Below are 18,221 nucleotides of genomic sequence, written 5' to 3'. Positions count from 1 at the left end.
AGTTGGAGTTGGCAAAGATTTTCTCCCATTCTTCAGGCTCTCTCTTCATGTTCTTGATAGTTTTCTTTGTACTGAAAAAGTTTTTTACTTTGATATAATCCCATTTATTGATTCTTGATTTTTTACTTCTCGTGCTTTCAGAGTCTTGTTGAGGAATTTGGTTCCTAAGCTGACATGATAGAGATTTGGGCCTTTTTCTTCTAGTAAGTGCAGTGTCTCTGTGACCATGACTCTTGATTCTGCTGCATTAGCTTCACAAGTCACTGGGATTATATACTCCACTATGCCTGGCTTCATATGCTTATTTGCAATCCATGCATCATTTTTGATGAAGTATTTATTAAGATATTTTGCCTGTTTTTTTTAACTTGGTTATTTTCTTTTCATGGAGTTTTGAGAACTCTTTGTTCTGTTTGTCTATTCAGATACCTGTTTAAAAAATATTTTTGTTTTGTCATTCTTTTTCGTTATATATAACAGTACAGTATATTTATGCAAACATGGAATACATATTATTCTAATTAGCAGCCCAGTCTTTTGGTTCTCCATGGTGTGGAGAGTCACTGTGGTGTATTTATATGTGTACAAAAGAAGTCAGATTTATTCCACTGTCTTTTCTATTACTGTCTCCTCTCCCTTCCCTTCATTCCTTTTTGTCTAATCTACTGAACTTCTATTCTTCCCCTCTCCCCTGTGTTGTGTATTAGAATCCACATATCAGAGAAAACAATTGACTTTTGTGTTTTGGGGATTGGCCTATTTCACTTAGCATAATAGCCTCTAGCTTATTTCACTTAGCATATAGCCTCTAGTTTCATCTGTTTACTGACAAATGTCATAATAAAGCTATTATTTTTAAGGCCCGAGTAATATTCCTTTATGTCTATATACCACATTTTCTTTATCTATTGATCTGTTGAAAGGCACCTACATTGGTTCCATGGTTCCATAGCTTACCTATTGTGAATTGTGCTGCTGTAAACATTGGTGTGGCTGTGTAGTATGCTGATTTTAAGTCCTTTGGGTATATATGGAGGAGTGAGATAACTGGATTAAGAGATAACTTGGTGGTTCCATTCCAAGTTTTCTGAGGAATCTCCATACTGCTTTCCAGAGTGGTTGCATCAATTTGCAGTCCTTTATCATTCTTTAAGAGTAGAAGTTTTACATTTTGGTAAAACCTAATTTTATCAATTTTCCTTTTATGGTTAGTGTCATGCCACCAGATTTTTGCTGGGCCAGGTTGTGTTGGCTCTTTATTTCTTTATGCTGTTTTTGTATTCCATACAGATTCTTGCTGTATTCTCATCAGGAAGGTTGGCAAGAAGTATTTACTTCACCATTATCAGAGCAGAAATCATACAAATAGATCAAATTATGTTCTGTAAAACATTTTTTTCTGAAACCAATTTAGGATTAAGGCTGGAATAGTTTCTTTACATTCACTTAACTATACTTGTTTTACTATCCATAAAATGTTTTAATTTTATAGGTTTGTGTGAACGATGATCTGGTTGCAAAGAACTTCGCTTGCTATGTATCTCCAACAGAGAAGAAAAACCTTGATGCTTTAGAGAAGCCAAGGTTGGATATAAAGTCAGCTTCTTTCTCCAGTAAACTCAATCCAGCCCTTACTCTTTGGCCAATGCTATTGCAAGGAAAAGATTTTCAAGGAATGAAAAGTGAGTGCATTCACATTTATATGTATTTCTTTTAAGTTGCTTTATTTATAGTCTTAGTGTGTTGCCATAAGTTGTAGTACAGACTTTTCCCTGTGTGTAGGCAGAGACTTGGACTCTGTGTTTAATAATTGAAATTTAATGTTGGGACAAGCCTGTGACAGATTTTGTGGTCCTAAAGCTGCTATAATTTGTTTTTATGAAACCAGGAAGAAACCATTCTCAATTTCTTAATAAGTCACATTTTCAGAAGTCCAGATATTTGTAGTTTAAAGATTAAATTTGTAGTTAAAATAACGTTTTGAATATTCATTGTTTTAGACAGTTTTAAAAAGAATTATTAATTGTAAAATGGTCCTTAGCAGTAAAATATGAGAAGAGTTAGTGGTGAACTGTGGAAGTGCTTTTAAATGTTCCTCTCTGCTGTCAGATTTTAGTACCCTCACATGTTGTTGCTTCCTTGTTAGGTGTCCTATGACCATACAGCAAAAGCAAGAGCAGTTGTGGTAGAACAAGGAATCTGCACTTTACATTTTATTTCATGCCTTAATTTTGAAATTTATTCTTTCAGAGTCACATGATTTAGATTTTCTGGCACAATCTCTCCAGCATACCTGGTGCAAGGGTGTTGTCAGTGACCTACGGTCAACTGCTACAATACTGGGTGAGTCCGCCAGTTTGGTATATTTCATAGTCAACATAAAATAATATCCTTTTTTGGGGGGGACTGAGGATTAAACAACTCAAACCCAGCTTTGGGGCCTCCCAGTGTTCTACCACTGAGCTATACCCCCAGTCTTTAACTGAAGATTAAAAGGGTTGTTTAGAAGGACTCTGGTCTCTTTTTTTTTATAATTTAATGGAACCAATTTATGATATAGATGCTGACAGTGATTACTTGACCTGCAGTCCACACTTAGAAAGTTTACTGTAACATAAAGAACATCACAGACCCTTGTGAGCTGGGCTCTGTGGCTCAAACCTATAGTTTCAGCTACTTGGGAGGCTGAGGCAAGAGGATCACTTGAACCTAGGAGCTCAAAGCCAGTCTGAGAAACATAGCAAGACACTGTCTCAGAAAATAAAAAAAGAAACAGTAGGCATTTGTCCATCTGGAAGACTGATATTTTCTAGCCCTGAAAAATATTATTTGTCCTCAGAGTATACCATACTTTTATGATTGACTTTTATTTTGAGCAGTAGGATGCAGAAAAATAAGGAAGTTGTACTTATGAGGGAGATATACTCAGTCTTTAATCCCATATCTCAGAAATGTTTAATGATTTGGAATTGTTCAACAAGGTGAAGTCTGTCAGCTTGTGATGCTGGTTCACCCCTGTGGTCGTTTCTTACCACTTCCCTACTGCACTGGGTATGTGTTTACCTGTGGATGTGACATTTCACATGCATCCATAGTATGTTAAAATGAACCAAAGCTTTAATCAGCTAAGATGTTCCCTACATTTAATATTATTTTCACATGGGTGATATTGTTCATCATGGAAGAATACAGATAACCAAAATTGTAAAAACTTGCCACCTCACTACCTACTTATTAAAATTTTAAGAGTCTGTCTTTCCACAGTTCTCTAGATGTAAATGTATAGGTTACAGGAACAGGATCCTCCTGCATATACCTCTTTGTAGTGTTTTTCCCTATGGCTCAACTTCTTTCCAGGTCAAATAATCCAGCATAGCATGTTTAAGTAAATGGGATCTGCTGTGAAACCATCAAGAGTGTGTGCCCCATCTCCCTCTGGGGTGTGGGGAGGCCTCACTCCCATCCTGCCCGGAGTTGGTCAGGTTGGCTGTGCAGGTATGGAGTGCCCTTGGCACAGTGCCTGGTGTGGCAGCTCTCACATGTGTGGCCTCCTGTAGGGTCCTCAGATGAGAGTTACTGCTGAAAGCAGTCCTGTCACCGTGGGAATATATTTTTCCATGGTGTTCCTTCTAATTCCCTTACAGCAGGAAAAGTACCAAGTGTTCGCATCCTTGTGTTTTGCCGTTGCACAGTTTCACCTAGTATTTATTGCTTTCAGTAATCCCAGATTGTTGGACAGTAATTGTGGCCACCTTTGGTAATTAAAAATGACCAACTTGGGAAAATAAATTGTGTTTTAGTCTTATAAGCTGGTGTGGGAATTTTTAGAACTTTGAAAACAATAATAAAGGCTGAAACAAAATTTTAAAATTTAATCCCCTTAAATAAAGTTTAATATAAACCCCTATTCCATAATAATTTCATGTATTAAGATTTTATAATGCCATTTGTTTCCTATCAGCATTTTTCAAGGTAGCTTTGTATTGCTGTTTTTATTTTTCAGATAGAACTGAAAAATATAATAGGGATTCTATGAGAGACTCACCTAAAAAGAAATCCGAAAAGAAGCAGCAGTGCATCTCTTTAAAAGATGTAAATAAGGTTGTATTTTTAAAATTCTCATTTAATGAAAACTTCATGTAATGTTAGTAATATCCTATTAGAAACCAAAATGTGTTTTCTTTTTTAAAAAATTGACTATGATAGTTTTATTCATGAAAAAAATACAGTTTGCATGTTTACTTATTTTGAAAAAACAAGGTAACTCCATCCACCTCCCTTCTTGTCAAGCTCTTGTCCTTGATAATTAATGCCATTTCTAAAATTGGGTACTTCTTCTCATTTGAACAAGGGTATGAAAATTTGGGATTCTAACTTACCTTCCAGTCCTTTGACCGAGACAGGTGAAAGTAATTGCAGGGCATTTTAAACACTGATTATCTGAAATGCCAGCTACCTGCCATTTGGACCTTTTATTTATTTTTTAAAATTTTTCGATATTTATTTTTTAGTTGTAGTTGGACACAATACCATTATTGTATTTTTATGTGGTGCTGAGGATCCAACCCAGGGCCTCGCACATGCTAGGCAAGCACTCTACCGCTGAGCTGCAACCCCAGTTCTGAGCCTTTTAATCTAGTGATTATAGTGATGGCATAATCATCAAACTTTATAGTTTTTTGTCTCTCTGTGTCTTGTGTGTGCAAGAAATTGACTGGAGTGGTGTTTAAATTTTTGTCCCCAAAGAATATATATCTTGTTAAGCATACATATTTTTTCTGAAATTTGTTTTACAGTGTGTGGAATCTTCAGCATGCTGGCCAACGAAAAGAGGCATAACCATATATGCTGATCCAGATATCCCAACAGCAAGGTATGATTTGAAAATATATATAGTCTTATGTAGTCATCCCTTAATATTCTTGGGGGATTGATTCCAGGACCCCCAAGGATACCAAAATCTGACATGCCACAATTAGTATATATATTAGTATTTGCATATAACTTATGCACATTCTCCTTTATGCTTGAAATCATCTATAAATTACTTATAATACCTAATGCAATGTAAATGCTATGTAAATAGTTGCTGTACTTATTGCTTAGGTAATAATGCCAGGGGGGAAAAAGCCTGTATATGTTCAGTACAGACTCAATTTGTTTTTTTCCCAAATATTTTCAATCTGTGGTTGGTTGAACACAAAGTGAAGAACCTATGGACACAGAGGCCAAATTGTACAGTGTTCTCATGACATGAAAGTATTCTTTCCAAAAAGCGTGGCACAGAAAATTTTTATTGAACATATTAATTTAAAGAAAAAAATCTTGCGACAATTGGTTAGTAGCACAGCGCTGAAAACTGACTCTAGAATCCCCTTGTTACCTTGTTGGACAGAGGTGGTTTTGTAAGGCAGGTCCAGAGAAGGTTGGCACAGAGTGGGTGTGATGTGAAGGAGGAGCAAATGTGGGCCAGATGGCAGCGGTGCTTGGTTGGTTACAAGTTGATAGAAAGCAGAATGGTTTGCAGTCTTCTTTGACTATAACACCATCCTCATCAAGATGCACCAGTGACATTAATGACATCACAGAAATGATGTCATATGCTTTTTTATGTGCAGTATAAAAGCTTAAAATAGTATACTTCCATTTCCCCCCACTTAGACTTTATGCTATGATTTTTGTGTGTTTTATTAGTGTTATAAATGCTACAATGTTATCACTTCAAACAGTTTTCTTTTAGAGAGGTTTAAGTAATAAGAAAAGTAACATATATTTGCCTCTGTAGTTACATTGGTGCTCTTCAGTTTTTGTGTTGATCCATGTTTCCATCTGGTACCACTCTTTTTACTTGAAAAGGCTTTTATTAACATTTTTTTAAATTACAGGTCTGGTGGTGATGAACTCTTCAGGTTTTATGTCTGAAAAATTATTTGTGTGTGTGTGCATCAGTGCACACTGTAGATTAATAGCAGAGCACTCTCAACTGAACTGTATTCCTAGCCCTTAGCTGCTGCTGCTGCTTTATTTTTTATTTATTTTTGGCTAGGTATAGAATGAATTCTAGGTTGACAGTATTTGACACTGTTTTTCTCTGTGTATTTTTAAAGGTAGTGTTGCACTGATGCAAAATCTGCTGTCATCTTTTTTTGTTGTTGTTCCTCTGTTTGCAGTGTTTTTTCTGCTGTTAAGATTTTTCATTATTACTGGTTTGAGCAATTTGATGGTTATATGCTTTGGTGTTCTTTTTCTCATGTTTCTTATGCTTGGGATTTATAATAGTTCTTTGTAATTTTCTATTTTTCATCAAATTTAGTCCATTTTGTATAACTATAACAAAGTACCACAAACTGAGTAATTTATAAAGAATAGCCATTTGTTTTTCACAGTTCTGGAGGTTGGGAAATCCAAGATCAAGGCACTGGCACTTTTGTACTGTGGTAAGTGCCTGATCTCAGCTTCCAAGATGGCACCTTGAATGCCTGTCTTCTGGCAGGGAGAAATACTGTTCCTCACATGGCAGAAGAGCAAAAGAGAGAGAACTCACTCCCACCAGTACTTTTTGTAGTGGCATTATGGCATTAACCCATCGAGGGCAGAGCCCTTGTGGCCTACACATCTCCCTAGAGGCGTCACCTCCCAGTGTAATTGCAATGGGCACTGAGTTTCAACATGAAATTTGGAAGAGACAAGAATATTCAAACTGTAGCAGGAAATATTCACTTTCATTACAGTTTTTCTTTTTCTGCAACAGTTTTCTCTCTTTTCCTTTTGAGGCCCTTATTTTAAAAAAAAAATCAAAATTTTGATAATTGTTCCAAAGGCCTCTGAAGTGCTTCATTTTTCAACCTTTCTTTCTTGCCACTTTTCAAATTAGCAGTTCTACTAATCTTTCTCTTCTGTCATCTCATTTCTATTGTTGAACTCATTCTGTGAATGTTTTATTTGGTATATTTTTCATTTTTAAATTTTTTATAGTTCATTTTTCTTTGCTTTCTGTTTTTCCACTCAAGAATGCTAAACTTTTTATATGCACCATATTATGATAGCTGTGTTAAAATCTTTGATAATTCCCACTTCTGAACCATCTTGGGGTTAGCACCTATTGATTCTTTTTTTCCTTTACAATTGATCTGATTTTCCTGGTTCTTCATGTGTTGAATAACTTTGGTTTGTATTATGGATATTTTGAATAACATGCTATGAGACTCTGGTTCTGTTAAAACCCACTGGAGAAAGTGCATTCTTGTTGTTTGTGTTAAGCAGGCAGCAATGATTTGGTTAGGTTCATGACTCAGGTTTAGTCTCACTTGCCAAGGGTGGCTGCTGTGTCTATCAATTTCCAAACCTTTGGTGTGCTGTTTTGGGGCTGTTCTGCAGGTGTTTAACCTAGGGTGACCTTGAGATTCCTGTTAGGGTGACCTTTCATTGATCCCCCTCTATTTCTCTCCTGCTTACCAGATCCAGGTGCTCCTTTCCTGTCTCTGTGGCCAGACAGACAGTTCCTCTTGGAGAAACTGCTATGCAATCTGTGCTTGGGCCACTTTGGGAGCAAAATGGCAATAGAAATAATGGAGGAAAACAGTGGATTTCCCCACACATTGTTTGGACCATAGGGTCTAGTTTCCCAGTTTTTCTGGATGTAGGGACAGGTTTTCTTTTGAGGTTGTAGGGACTGTGCTGCTAGCTCCAAGGTGGAGCTGGCCTTGGGGCAAACATAGGAGAGAAACAGGGAAAAAAGAAAAACAATCCCAGTTCTCTCTGGCTTGGAAAGGGAGCCTCTCTCAGATTTTTTTTTCCTCCAGTGCTAGGGATTGAGCCCAGGGCCTGAAGCAGGCAGCCAGGTGCTCTACTACTGAGCCATGTCCCCAGCCCTTCTCTCAAATTTTTGATGTCTGTATTTGCTATACAGTTTCATGTCTCAGGCCACCCTGAGGTCTGAGGAAGGAAACAGAGGAAGGAAAAAGCCCATGAAACTCCTCATGATTCTGTTTACTTTCAGTTTTTTTTCCTCCATTGCTTTTTTCTATCCAGAATTTCTGATTATAATTAGTATGGGTCTAAGCCACAGGTATGAAAATCATAAGTTCTTACAGAAATTCACTTTGGTATATCAACTGATTCCTCACTGATAATTCTTAAATTTTTTTGTCATAAAATAAAGTCATTTCTAGGGTTGGAGTAATTGGGTTCACAAATTTCAGTAAACTTTTTGATGCCTTTTATTTCTAGTTCTTTAAGTCAGAAGCCAAATGAGAAACCACTTAGATTGGCTGAGAAGAAAGAATATTATGAGAAGAATGGCTGTGTGAAGTAAGATTTGGGGGCGTGTGTATACAAATTGTTTATTGAAATAATTGTAAGAAAATTATAAGCAGGAAGAATTTACATATTTTATTTCTAATTTCAAACTTCATTCCTGTAAAAAAAAATACATAACCGTAAGTCTTCTGTAGGCTTTGAGGTTAGTTTTTTCCCCTTTCTGTTTAAACAGTTTTACATTCCAAATAACTGTAACCACTGTGGAGTATCAAATGTGACAGAGTTTATTTAAGACAGTTCAGAGGTGGGTGGATTTTGCTGTTTTTACTAGCTGCTCTGGGGTTGGAAGGAGGGCATAGATCAAGCAGCCCTGCAGCCACACAGCTCCCCAGATGCCACTCTGATGCCCTGTCACAGCTTCTTACCCAGTCCAAGCTCCTCATAGTATCCCAGGGCCAAGGGCTTTGAAGGCTGTCATGGAACTTACAGCTGGGGATGGTTGTTAAGGCATCTGATTTGACAACCTTCTTCCCATTAATGCCTGAATGTTTTGCTGTTATAAGTGGTTCCTTCCTTTGGAACCAAAGCCTTTCATTATCCATTTATTTTAAATTACTAGCTGGTAAACTAACCTTGAAATATCTCATTCCCTTTTATTTATGTATTAAAAAGTTTTATTCTTCTCTCTTATTCTGCTAAATGGCCCTTATTGGAATCCACTGATGAAAGTATACTAGTTATCCTGTCTGCTATGGTTCCAGGGAACCTTAAAGTGGCTCAAGGTTAAATGGCAAGGAAAAAAGAAGACAGTGAGTTTCTTAGAAATCCAGAGACTGACCTGGTGATCATGTGATCCTTCCTAGGATCTGATCAAATAGCCCTGGGGTTGGCTATGCTGTGTCCAGAGCCTAAGGAACCAGGCATTCAGAGCCTGGTGAACTGTGTGTCCATTATTTTTGGTCAAGTAATGAAGGCAGCCTAGAAAAGAGATCTTTTCCTTAAGGGTGATAAAGTAGGAATTTGCAGGCATCATGTAATTTAATAATAACATTAGTTAGTAAAGGGGACACAGTAACTTTGGCACGTTGCCATTCATCCTGACTTATCTTTAAAGGACCACCTTAAAGACCTTACAGAAATTCAGGAAGAGTTCACCCCAGATTTGGTTATCATCCCCGTTCCAGGATAGTATACCTTCTTCTCCTTTTGAATCCTGGTTTCTTGGGTGACAGGGAGAGTGTCAGGGTCCACATCCAGAGTACCAGGGCCCACATAGCAGATTTTTTAGTTGTTTAAGAGAAACAACCCTGCTCTTCTGAGAGCATCTGGAGATGACTGCAAGCTTAGATTAGACCAATACATCATTTCTAAACTGTTTCCAAGTTCCAGTAGTGATTGGTTCTAAGTCCATTTGGTTGATAGCAGTTCCCTGCAGCATTTTGGTGAAGAGGATTTTGACATTGTGTCAGATGTGCTGGGGACAGTATTTTATGAGTGATTAAGATATCCAATCTAGGTATAGGAGAGTTGAGTAGTGGCCTGCTTGCCATCTGTCATCTCTGATGTTTAAATGTAAGCTTGTAGCTGTCTTTTTTTCTTTTGCATTCTTTTTATTTAAACACCTTTATTTTGTTTATTTATTTTTATGTGGTGCTGAGGATCGAACCCAGGGCCTTGCATGTGCTAGACGAGCGCTCTACTGCTGAGCCACAACCCCAGCCCCATCTTTTGCATTCTTTATCTTCTGATCTTTCCGTATCTGCATACTACTATAAAATATATTCTTTTTTCTTCAGTTCTCTTCCTATAAACATTTTAACATTTCCCTATTTTCTTCTATTGCTTATTTAAAATGGGAAGTTCTTCTAAATAAATAAATTCTTTATAATATTGTTTCTGTGTCAAGAGTTTGAACACCAGTTCTTATTAAAGCCTGAATTGAAAGCCCTGTACACAGGCAGTTGAGTCCTTCCTGCCCAGAGCTCTCTGCCAAAGCCCTGTGAATGGTTTGATCATTCCCATGGTTCTTCCCTCTTAATCATCCCACACTTGGTCCCTTCCCTGACTTCACCCCCCCCCCACATTGTGATTCTGATAAGATGAGCATCCATGGTCTGTGAGTAGAAAATACTGCGGAGCCTCACAGGAGCCAAGTGTGGCTCCTTCTCTTTTCTTGCAAAAATTCTTGGTTTTTCTGACATTAATAAATTATTGTCTATTATTTTTTTCTTTCTTTAATTTTCTATATATCTTTATAGATTCATCTCCAGAATCCCCCTCTGTTGTCCAAACATACTCTCAGTAATTTAGCTTGCATCTTCTGGGAGAACTCTCTGAATTTCCTGCCTGTGCCCGTGCCCATGCCTGCTACATCCTGTGTCCATCGCCACCAGCATCTTGACATTACTGAATCTGTTTGAATGGAGTCTCCTTTCTTCTGGGTTTTCCATTTTCCTCTTATTTGATTGACTTCTTGTTTTGGTAAAAGATATCCTCTGATAGCTTCCTGAGGAGGGAAACAAGAAAGATTGAACTTTTCAAGAGTGCAAAAATACTTTTAGATTATTTTCACACTTTGGTTATCAGTTTTTGAAAGCATTTCTACCTTATTTTCTAGTTTCTAGTTTATTGCTTTTTGATTTCTTATTTATATATGACTTTCTTTTTCTCAGGAAACTTATAGGGTCTTTGTTCCTATAATTTTGTTGATTTTTAAATTTATAATATCACATTTTTCATTTGCAAGTGTTTTGTTTTTTTCCTATTTTTCATGATAAAGTTTTCTGGTACTATGTTCCTCACTTTGGGAAAATATTTTTTACTTTTTCAATGATATCTTACATTCTTGTCTTGTCTTTTTTTTTTTTTGGTACTGGGGATTGAAACCAGAGGTATTTTACCACTGAGCCATATCCTAGTCCTTTTTATTTTTTATATTGGGACAGGACCTTGCTAAGTTGCTTAGTTTAGGGCCTTGCTAAATTGCTGAGACTGGCTTTGAACTTGCTCAAAGCTCCTGAGTTGCTGGGATTGTAGGCATGTGCCACTGCACCTGGCTCTCTGTTTTCTAGAGTTTGTATAACTCTTCTTCATGTTGTACTTCTCAAGTTGGACATATGATTTTTCTTTTAATATACTAGAGATTTAACCCCAGGGTTATTTTTACCATTGAGCTACATCCCCACTCCTTTTTTTTTTTTTTTTTTTTTTTAGTATTTTGCAGTGCTGTTACTGTCNCTCCTTTTTTTTTTTTTTTTTTTTGAGACAGGTCTCTCTAAGTTGCTTAGGTCTTGCTGACTTGCTGACTTGCTGAGACTGACGTCGAACATGTGATCCTCCTGTCATGGACCTCCATGTCGCTGGGATTATTGGCATGCCCCACTGTGCCCAACTGTGATGTGATTTTTTAAAATACATTTTTCATTTCTTTGTCTTTTTGTTTTACTTTTTGGGATGTTTTCACAACTTTATTCTCCACCAATTTTGTTGATTTTTAAATTTATAATAAAACATTTTTAATTTGCAAGTGTTTTTCTTTTGTTCTCTTTTCCTCTTTTTTGGGGGGGGATGGTTGGTAGAAATTAAAGTCAGGGCCTTATGCACCCTAGGCAAGTGCTCTACCATTGAGCTAGAGCTCAGCCCAATTTACCCACTTTTTTTTTTTTCCATCTGAGCTGTATCCCCAGCCCCTCAACTTTACCAACTGAGCTGTATCCCCAGCCCCTCAATTTACCCTTTTAAAGTGTCCTACAAGGAGCTGGGTTTATGGCTCAGTGGTAGAGTGCTCAGCTAGCACATGTGAGGCACTGGTTTTGATCCTTGGCACCAGATAAAAATAAATAAAATAAAAGTGTTGCATCCATTTACAACCAAAAATATTTTTTAAATTAAATAAATAAATAACGTGTCCTACAGGTATCCTGAGTGCTGAGTGGCAGAAGCCAGCTGGGTTCTCATTATTCAGCCTTACTCCCCTCCTCCACTTTTCAGTGCAGTCCCTCCATCTTCAGCTGTTCCTCTAGTGCCCCAGTCCCAAGAGCTCTGTTTGATCCTCTCTAGGACATTAACCCTGGTCTTCCCCTAGGATGGGGTGGGTAGCTTTCTGGCATTGAGAAGTGGAAGGGGATCTGGGGTTTGCCCTCTTTATTTTATCCCCCTGCTATATTGCCACAGTAGGAGAAGGTTGTTCCTAATTCCTAAGCTTTCTGAAGATTTATTCTGTGCGAATAGATTTGGTCTTCTTATGTATGACTGGCTTAGATTCAACTGTTTTGGATCTGCCAAGTCAGTAACCACATGTCCATCTGCTTTCCAGCTTCTAAAATTTTGTTTGTAATATTGCCTCCTCTGTGGTTCTCTACTTCATTGTGGCTTTAAAAAAGAATTTTTTAAAAAAAGCTTCATCAAGATAAAATTTATCTGTCTTAAAATTTACATTTTGTATGTGTGTGCATATGGTACTGGGGATTGAACCATGGACCTTATGCATTCTAGGCAAGCACCTTTGCACTGAGCTACATCCCCAGCCCAGCTGAGTACTCCTTTTTATTGCTGAGTAAAAGCTATTGCATGGATATGGCATATTTTATTTATCCATTCATCAGTTGATAAACATTTATATCTTGTGGCTCTTGCACTTTAAAAATATGTAAGAATGGGATTTCAGGTGGCAGGCATGATGACACGCACCTGTAATCACAGCTATTTGGGAGACTGACACTGGAGGATCAAGTGTTCAAGTCCATTGTGCAACACAGCAAGACCCCATCTTAAAAAATAAAATCAAGTTTAGGAAAGAATGTAACTTAATACGTATATTTAATCCGCTCTTTTTCTTCCAAAGTCCCTGTCACTGAAAATGGTTTATGAGTTCTCTCCTGCTGTCACTAGACCTTACCCATATTGGGGCTGGGGCTGGGGCTGGGGCTAGGGCTGGGGCTTAGTCTAGAGGAAAGCAATTTCAAATTTCTTTTCCACTGAGTTAGCAGAGGTGATAGGGCAAGTACTCTCTGGGCTTTTTTTCTCATCTATAATAAAGATAATGAAGCAGAATGGTTATTCCTCAGATATTCTGCACAAGGACTAGGTGGTAGAGTTGTTGCAGTCCAGATGCAGGCACAAGGTTGGAAAGTAGGAAGCATAAAACAGGCATGCTACTGTGGCCTTGTATCTTAATCAAACAGAACAGAGCAGGCAGGCAGTCCGCTTACAGCCAGGCCTGGGGTAGACAGTCCATTTTACCTCTGTTAAGGAAGACTTCAAATAACAGTTCAGTTGAGGAAATATAAATATTTTTTGTCTTAACAGTGTTTTTTTTAATGATTTTACAGATTACTGCAGTTTTTAAATCCTGATCCTTTGAGAGCTGATGGAATCTCTGATCTGCAGCAGGTATTACAGGCCCTAAAAACAATTAAATAGGAGAGAAAACAGTTTGCTCTTAAAAATTCTTCTCCTTCCTCTTTCCAGTCTTAAAATTAGAAGAGAAACTCCTCGGGTGGGGGACTTTGCCTGAAGACATGCTTTTATAGATTGGTAACTTTGCCTGAAGACATGCTTTTATAGATTGGTAAATTAGTGCATCAGAGAAATTTCTATTTTTATTTGGGTAATAGGTGATCTTCTTTCATTTAGGTAGTTTTGGAGTTTTTCAGGTTGTTAACATTGAAATCATATGCTTTCTTTTCTTTCTATGCTGGTACTCTATGCTAAGAGTTCAGGGCAGATACTGGTTGTCTCATGTCTGTATCACTCAGTTGCAGAAGTTGAAGTCAGGCATGCAGCAGCCTGTCATGGTGCTCCGGAACAGGATTGATCCCTGCCTGACCATTGACACGTCACCACTGTCTGCAGACCTGAAAAAGGTGAAAGTGCTCTTAGAACCAAATTCATGAAGAAATACCAACCTTTTCTAATGTAGAAGGATTTTTTTGTTCTTTTTTTCTTTTTATTTTTTTCCCAGTGCTAGGGATGGAATCCAGGGCCTGGAGCAGGCTAGGCAAAGCACTCTACCACTGAGCCCATAGTCCCATAGAAGGATTTCTAAATAAAAGTTATAAGGTTACATTGTATCATTTCTTTGCTTTTGAAATTCTCTTTTATAAAGTTTTTGTTAATAATTTATTCTTAAATCCTGGATAAGTTCTTGTAAATGAATAATTAATTTAAGGAAAACCCATTGTATACTGTAAACCCCCTTCTGAAATAAGTTTTTAAATGGGCCTTTGAAAAAAGGGGCTTTGAAGACATAACAGGGCAATTGTAATATACTTCTTAGCCATTCTTTCCAAAATGGCTTCATAGATGGGTGGGTTCACTTGGTAAATCGATCATTCATGCTTACCTGTTTCTTTCCTAATTTTTTAAAAAAGAGGTTAAAACTGTTTTTTAAAAGATATAAATAAAATCACAAGGATGAAAGAGTGACAGAGAAGTCTTGAATGAGCAGGAGATTTTCATAGAATTTTAGAGGATGAAAGCTAGGTAGCAGAGTATGGTTGACTTAACAGGGAAAGAGCTAGGAGGTGGAGAGGAGTGGACAGTGAACTTCTCACCCTGTTTCCTGACAATACACAACCAGTTTATATTATTCTAAGGAAGAAAATTGGAGACTCTTTCTGGAGAAATTGAGTGACCACTGAGTAGTGGTGCTTAATGGTGGTGTTTGGAATTCTCCCAGTTAGAATGCCTGCTTGTTGCCCAGTCTTCTTGTAGTGATGTCTCACTCTCATGGTGACTAGATTAGCCCCACCCACAGAGCCTTTAGTCAGGTTTTAGTGACTTAAAAAAACACAAAACTAGTTTTTTTCATATATATACATATAATATAATGAGAATCATAGACCTTTTTTCTCTCTCTCACACACACACACACATATGAAACACAGACATCTGAAGAAAGTCTTTACCTTAAGAAAAAAAGTTTAAAACAAACTCTGAAGGAAATAATGACTGGAGAAGAAAATATTAAAAAATAAATATTGCCAGGTGCAGCAGTGCATGCCTGTGGTCACAGCTGCTCAGGAGGCTGAGGCAGGAGGATTGCTTCAGCCTTGGAGTTTGAGACCAGTCTGGGCAATATAGTGCGACTCTTCTCTTAAGAAAAAGAAAGGAATGGGGGAGAGAAAGAGAAAGGGAGAGGGAAAAGAAAAAAGGAAGGAAGAAAGAAACGAAAAATATCCTCAGAGGAAAGAAGGTATGGCATCTTTTGCTGGAAAGAGGAGGGAGGAGAAGGGGAGAGAAAGATCAATAAAAAAGGTTCTCAGAAGTTCAAAATATTATAAAAAATTTTGAAAATAAGTGGTTTTGAGATATAAAATAGAAGCCAGCAGAAAGTAGAACAAAAAGGCAACAAGATGAATCAAAGAGGAAAAAAAAAAAAGAATTTGAGGTGCAGTATCTGAAAATGGAATTTCAGACTGAATCATAGAAGACAGACCACACGGGTTGCACTGCCTACCTGGAAGCTCCATGTTGATATCAGAGACTATTACATTTGGAGTTCAGGGGTCTGGGGAGGAGGATGTCACAGACACCATGGTGCTGACGAGCTCAGCTTTTTGGAAAGAGTTACAGGAGGGGCAGAAAAATCTCTGAGGAAGAACACAGGAACATTTCCTGAACCTAATGGAAATAAATCTCCACATTGAGCTGTCTCACACTGGCCAGCACAACTTATGAACAGACATTAGCTGTATGGGGTTGAAGCATCTGAACTTGGATTCAGAGAGCACAAAATCTTCTAGAGGAAAAAATGGTCCCCATCTCAAGACCAGAAGTCAGGTACCTCAGATTTCTTCATAGCAACACCAAAGGAGTTACTTCATGTAGACAATAATCATCTTTTTGGAATAAAATCATTTTTGAAGCACATATGGAATATTGCTAAGCTTAACCCTAGATTTATTGAGAAGATTTCAGTGTTTTATGGCAATTTTTCACGTGAGTAAGAAACTAAAAACATTGATGTTGATTAGAGGTGAAAAAAAAAGTTATTTCCACCTATACATCCATACTCACATAGTAATGAGATGTGAGAGTAGACCAAAAATATTTTCAGACATGCAGTCTCAAAAATAACAAAGAAGTATTTCCCCTGTACTCTTTACCAAGAAGCTGTTTCAAAATGTTCATACAACAAAGAAGTTCACCAAGAAAGACCAAATGGGTTGCACCTGTCTACCTGGAAGCTCTCAGGTTGGCGGAAGAGTAAGCAGTACCTTTGCATCTGGGACTCAGGGTTCTGGGGAGGGGGATCACAGAGCTCATGGTGCTCTTGAACTCAGTCTTTTAGAAAATTATATCAGTGTGGCTAGAGAACTCTGTTGGAGAATTTGGTTTAGTGAGAGATACATAGATAAACAAATGAATAAAAGCATGTTTTTAAAATGCTGTACAAGGGAGGCTGGTGGACTGGCAGATTATTGGGAGAATAAGATCAAAAAACCACATCCTTAATCCAGTGAGCTCTAGTGGATCACCATCCAGTTCCTTTTGATTGGAGCCCAGAAAAACAAAATTTTATATAATAGGAGTATAGTACTGAGAAAAGAGTCAGAGGGACTTACCAGGGTAAGTCTCAGAAAATATCAGATTAATCAATGTGTATATACTGAGTGGTAGATGGAGTAGAGTGGCAATGATATGGAGCTGTTGTTTGTTTTCTCTACTTTATTGTGGTTTTTGGTTGTTGATTTTTTTGTAGGCTCTTCAAAGAAATAAGTTCCCGGGACCCAGTCACACTGAATCTTACTCTTGGCCTCCCATAGCACGTGGCTGTGATGTGGTTGTCATTTCTCACTGTGGAAATGACCCTTTGTTGTACCTCCCACCATTGCTTACGATTTTGCAAACGGGGGGCTGCTACAAGTCATTACCAAGTAGAAACGGAGTAAGTTTAAGACAATTTTGTTTCACAACAAAAATGGATTAAATTTTTATTTTTTTAATTATACACTTGACCTTTGGTAAAGTTCAGGTTACATTACTCAGTTTGGTTTTCCAACTGCCAAGATAGAAGAAAGTGAGAAAGTAGCCTTTCTCGTCTCCTGGTCACCTGTTCTCCTGTACTGATTCTCATCCAAGCCTGGGTTGTGGGTCATGGGCTGAGCAGGAAAGCCCTGGCTTTTAGAGGTGAACATAGAATTTATAAAATGATCTCACATTAATTCATGTCATTGTCATGGCAACCATGTGATGTGGTCAGGGTGTATATCATTCTCATCACTGTATACATGAGAAGACCCAGGTCATGATAAGTTGCTTGGGTGAATTATTGACAGCTGATATGGTGTGAAAGTGGGCTTAGAAGTTAAGTTTCTGTTGTCTTATTCTACATTCTTCAATATCTCATAGTACCCCACACTGTTTTAGAATAATTTCCCCATGTGTAATAACCTGAAAGTAACAGAAAGCTGGAGAGAAGGGAAATGGGTATGGGTTCAAATGGCAATGAATAGTGATGTCCACTTTTCTGGTTTGGGCTCTTGGAACTGATGGGTGTAAAACCTCCATCCTAACACAAAGGGTGCACTCCAGAGGGTTCCACCATGTGTCAAACGGTGAAACAGCAGTACGAAATGAGCTTGGAGTTGCAGTTAGAACAGATACTAGCTCTCTTTCTAATTATGCCATGCAGTTTGATGATTTCCCTTTGGAATTCAAGCTGGTTATTAGATATTGATTTAATCAAATGAATGCATTTATCCCCCTCATCCCTCACCAGTTTGTTAACAGCTAAGCCCTGTTAATGATATACAGCTAGTGTTGAGGCAGAACCATGGCTGGGGTTAGAAGAGGCCATCTTAAGTCTTGACCCTTGTGTCTCCCCTACTTTCTCCATGCCCCTATGGTCAACCTGCCTTCAGGTCTGTGCCTGGAAACTATCATCTGAATCTGTCTAAAGGAAAGAGAAAACTAGGCTTCTCTTCGATTAATAGATAGCAAGTGTCCAGGAAGGTATT

The 18,221-nt window shown here is 37.8% G+C and overlaps 1 protein-coding gene across 3 annotated transcripts in view; it reads left to right on the top strand.

Annotated features, from left to right (window-relative positions):
• Positions 1–18,221, top strand: part of Tdrd12 (tudor domain containing 12) — a 65,455-nt gene that overhangs the window by 15,038 nt on the left and 32,196 nt on the right. For all 3 annotated transcript variants that reach the window (XM_048790985.1, XM_048790986.1, XM_015497076.2), the window contains 8 exons: positions 1,493–1,682; positions 2,251–2,343; positions 4,004–4,101; positions 4,797–4,873; positions 8,230–8,310; positions 13,590–13,650; positions 14,016–14,123; positions 16,964–17,149. In XM_048790985.1, coding sequence (XP_048646942.1) covers positions 1,493–1,682; positions 2,251–2,343; positions 4,004–4,101; positions 4,797–4,873; positions 8,230–8,310; positions 13,590–13,650; positions 14,016–14,123; positions 16,964–17,149 — 894 coding nt within the window. The remainder of the gene's footprint in view (positions 1–1,492; positions 1,683–2,250; positions 2,344–4,003; positions 4,102–4,796; positions 4,874–8,229; positions 8,311–13,589; positions 13,651–14,015; positions 14,124–16,963; positions 17,150–18,221) is intronic.

The sequence above is a fragment of the Marmota marmota genome, unplaced genomic scaffold (genome assembly GCF_001458135.2).
Source record: "Marmota marmota marmota unplaced genomic scaffold, marMar, whole genome shotgun sequence".
NCBI lineage: Eukaryota > Metazoa > Chordata > Mammalia > Rodentia > Sciuridae > Marmota > Marmota marmota.
The sequence above is the reverse complement of the archived record's forward strand: the minus strand, read 5'-3'. Positions and strand labels throughout refer to the sequence as shown.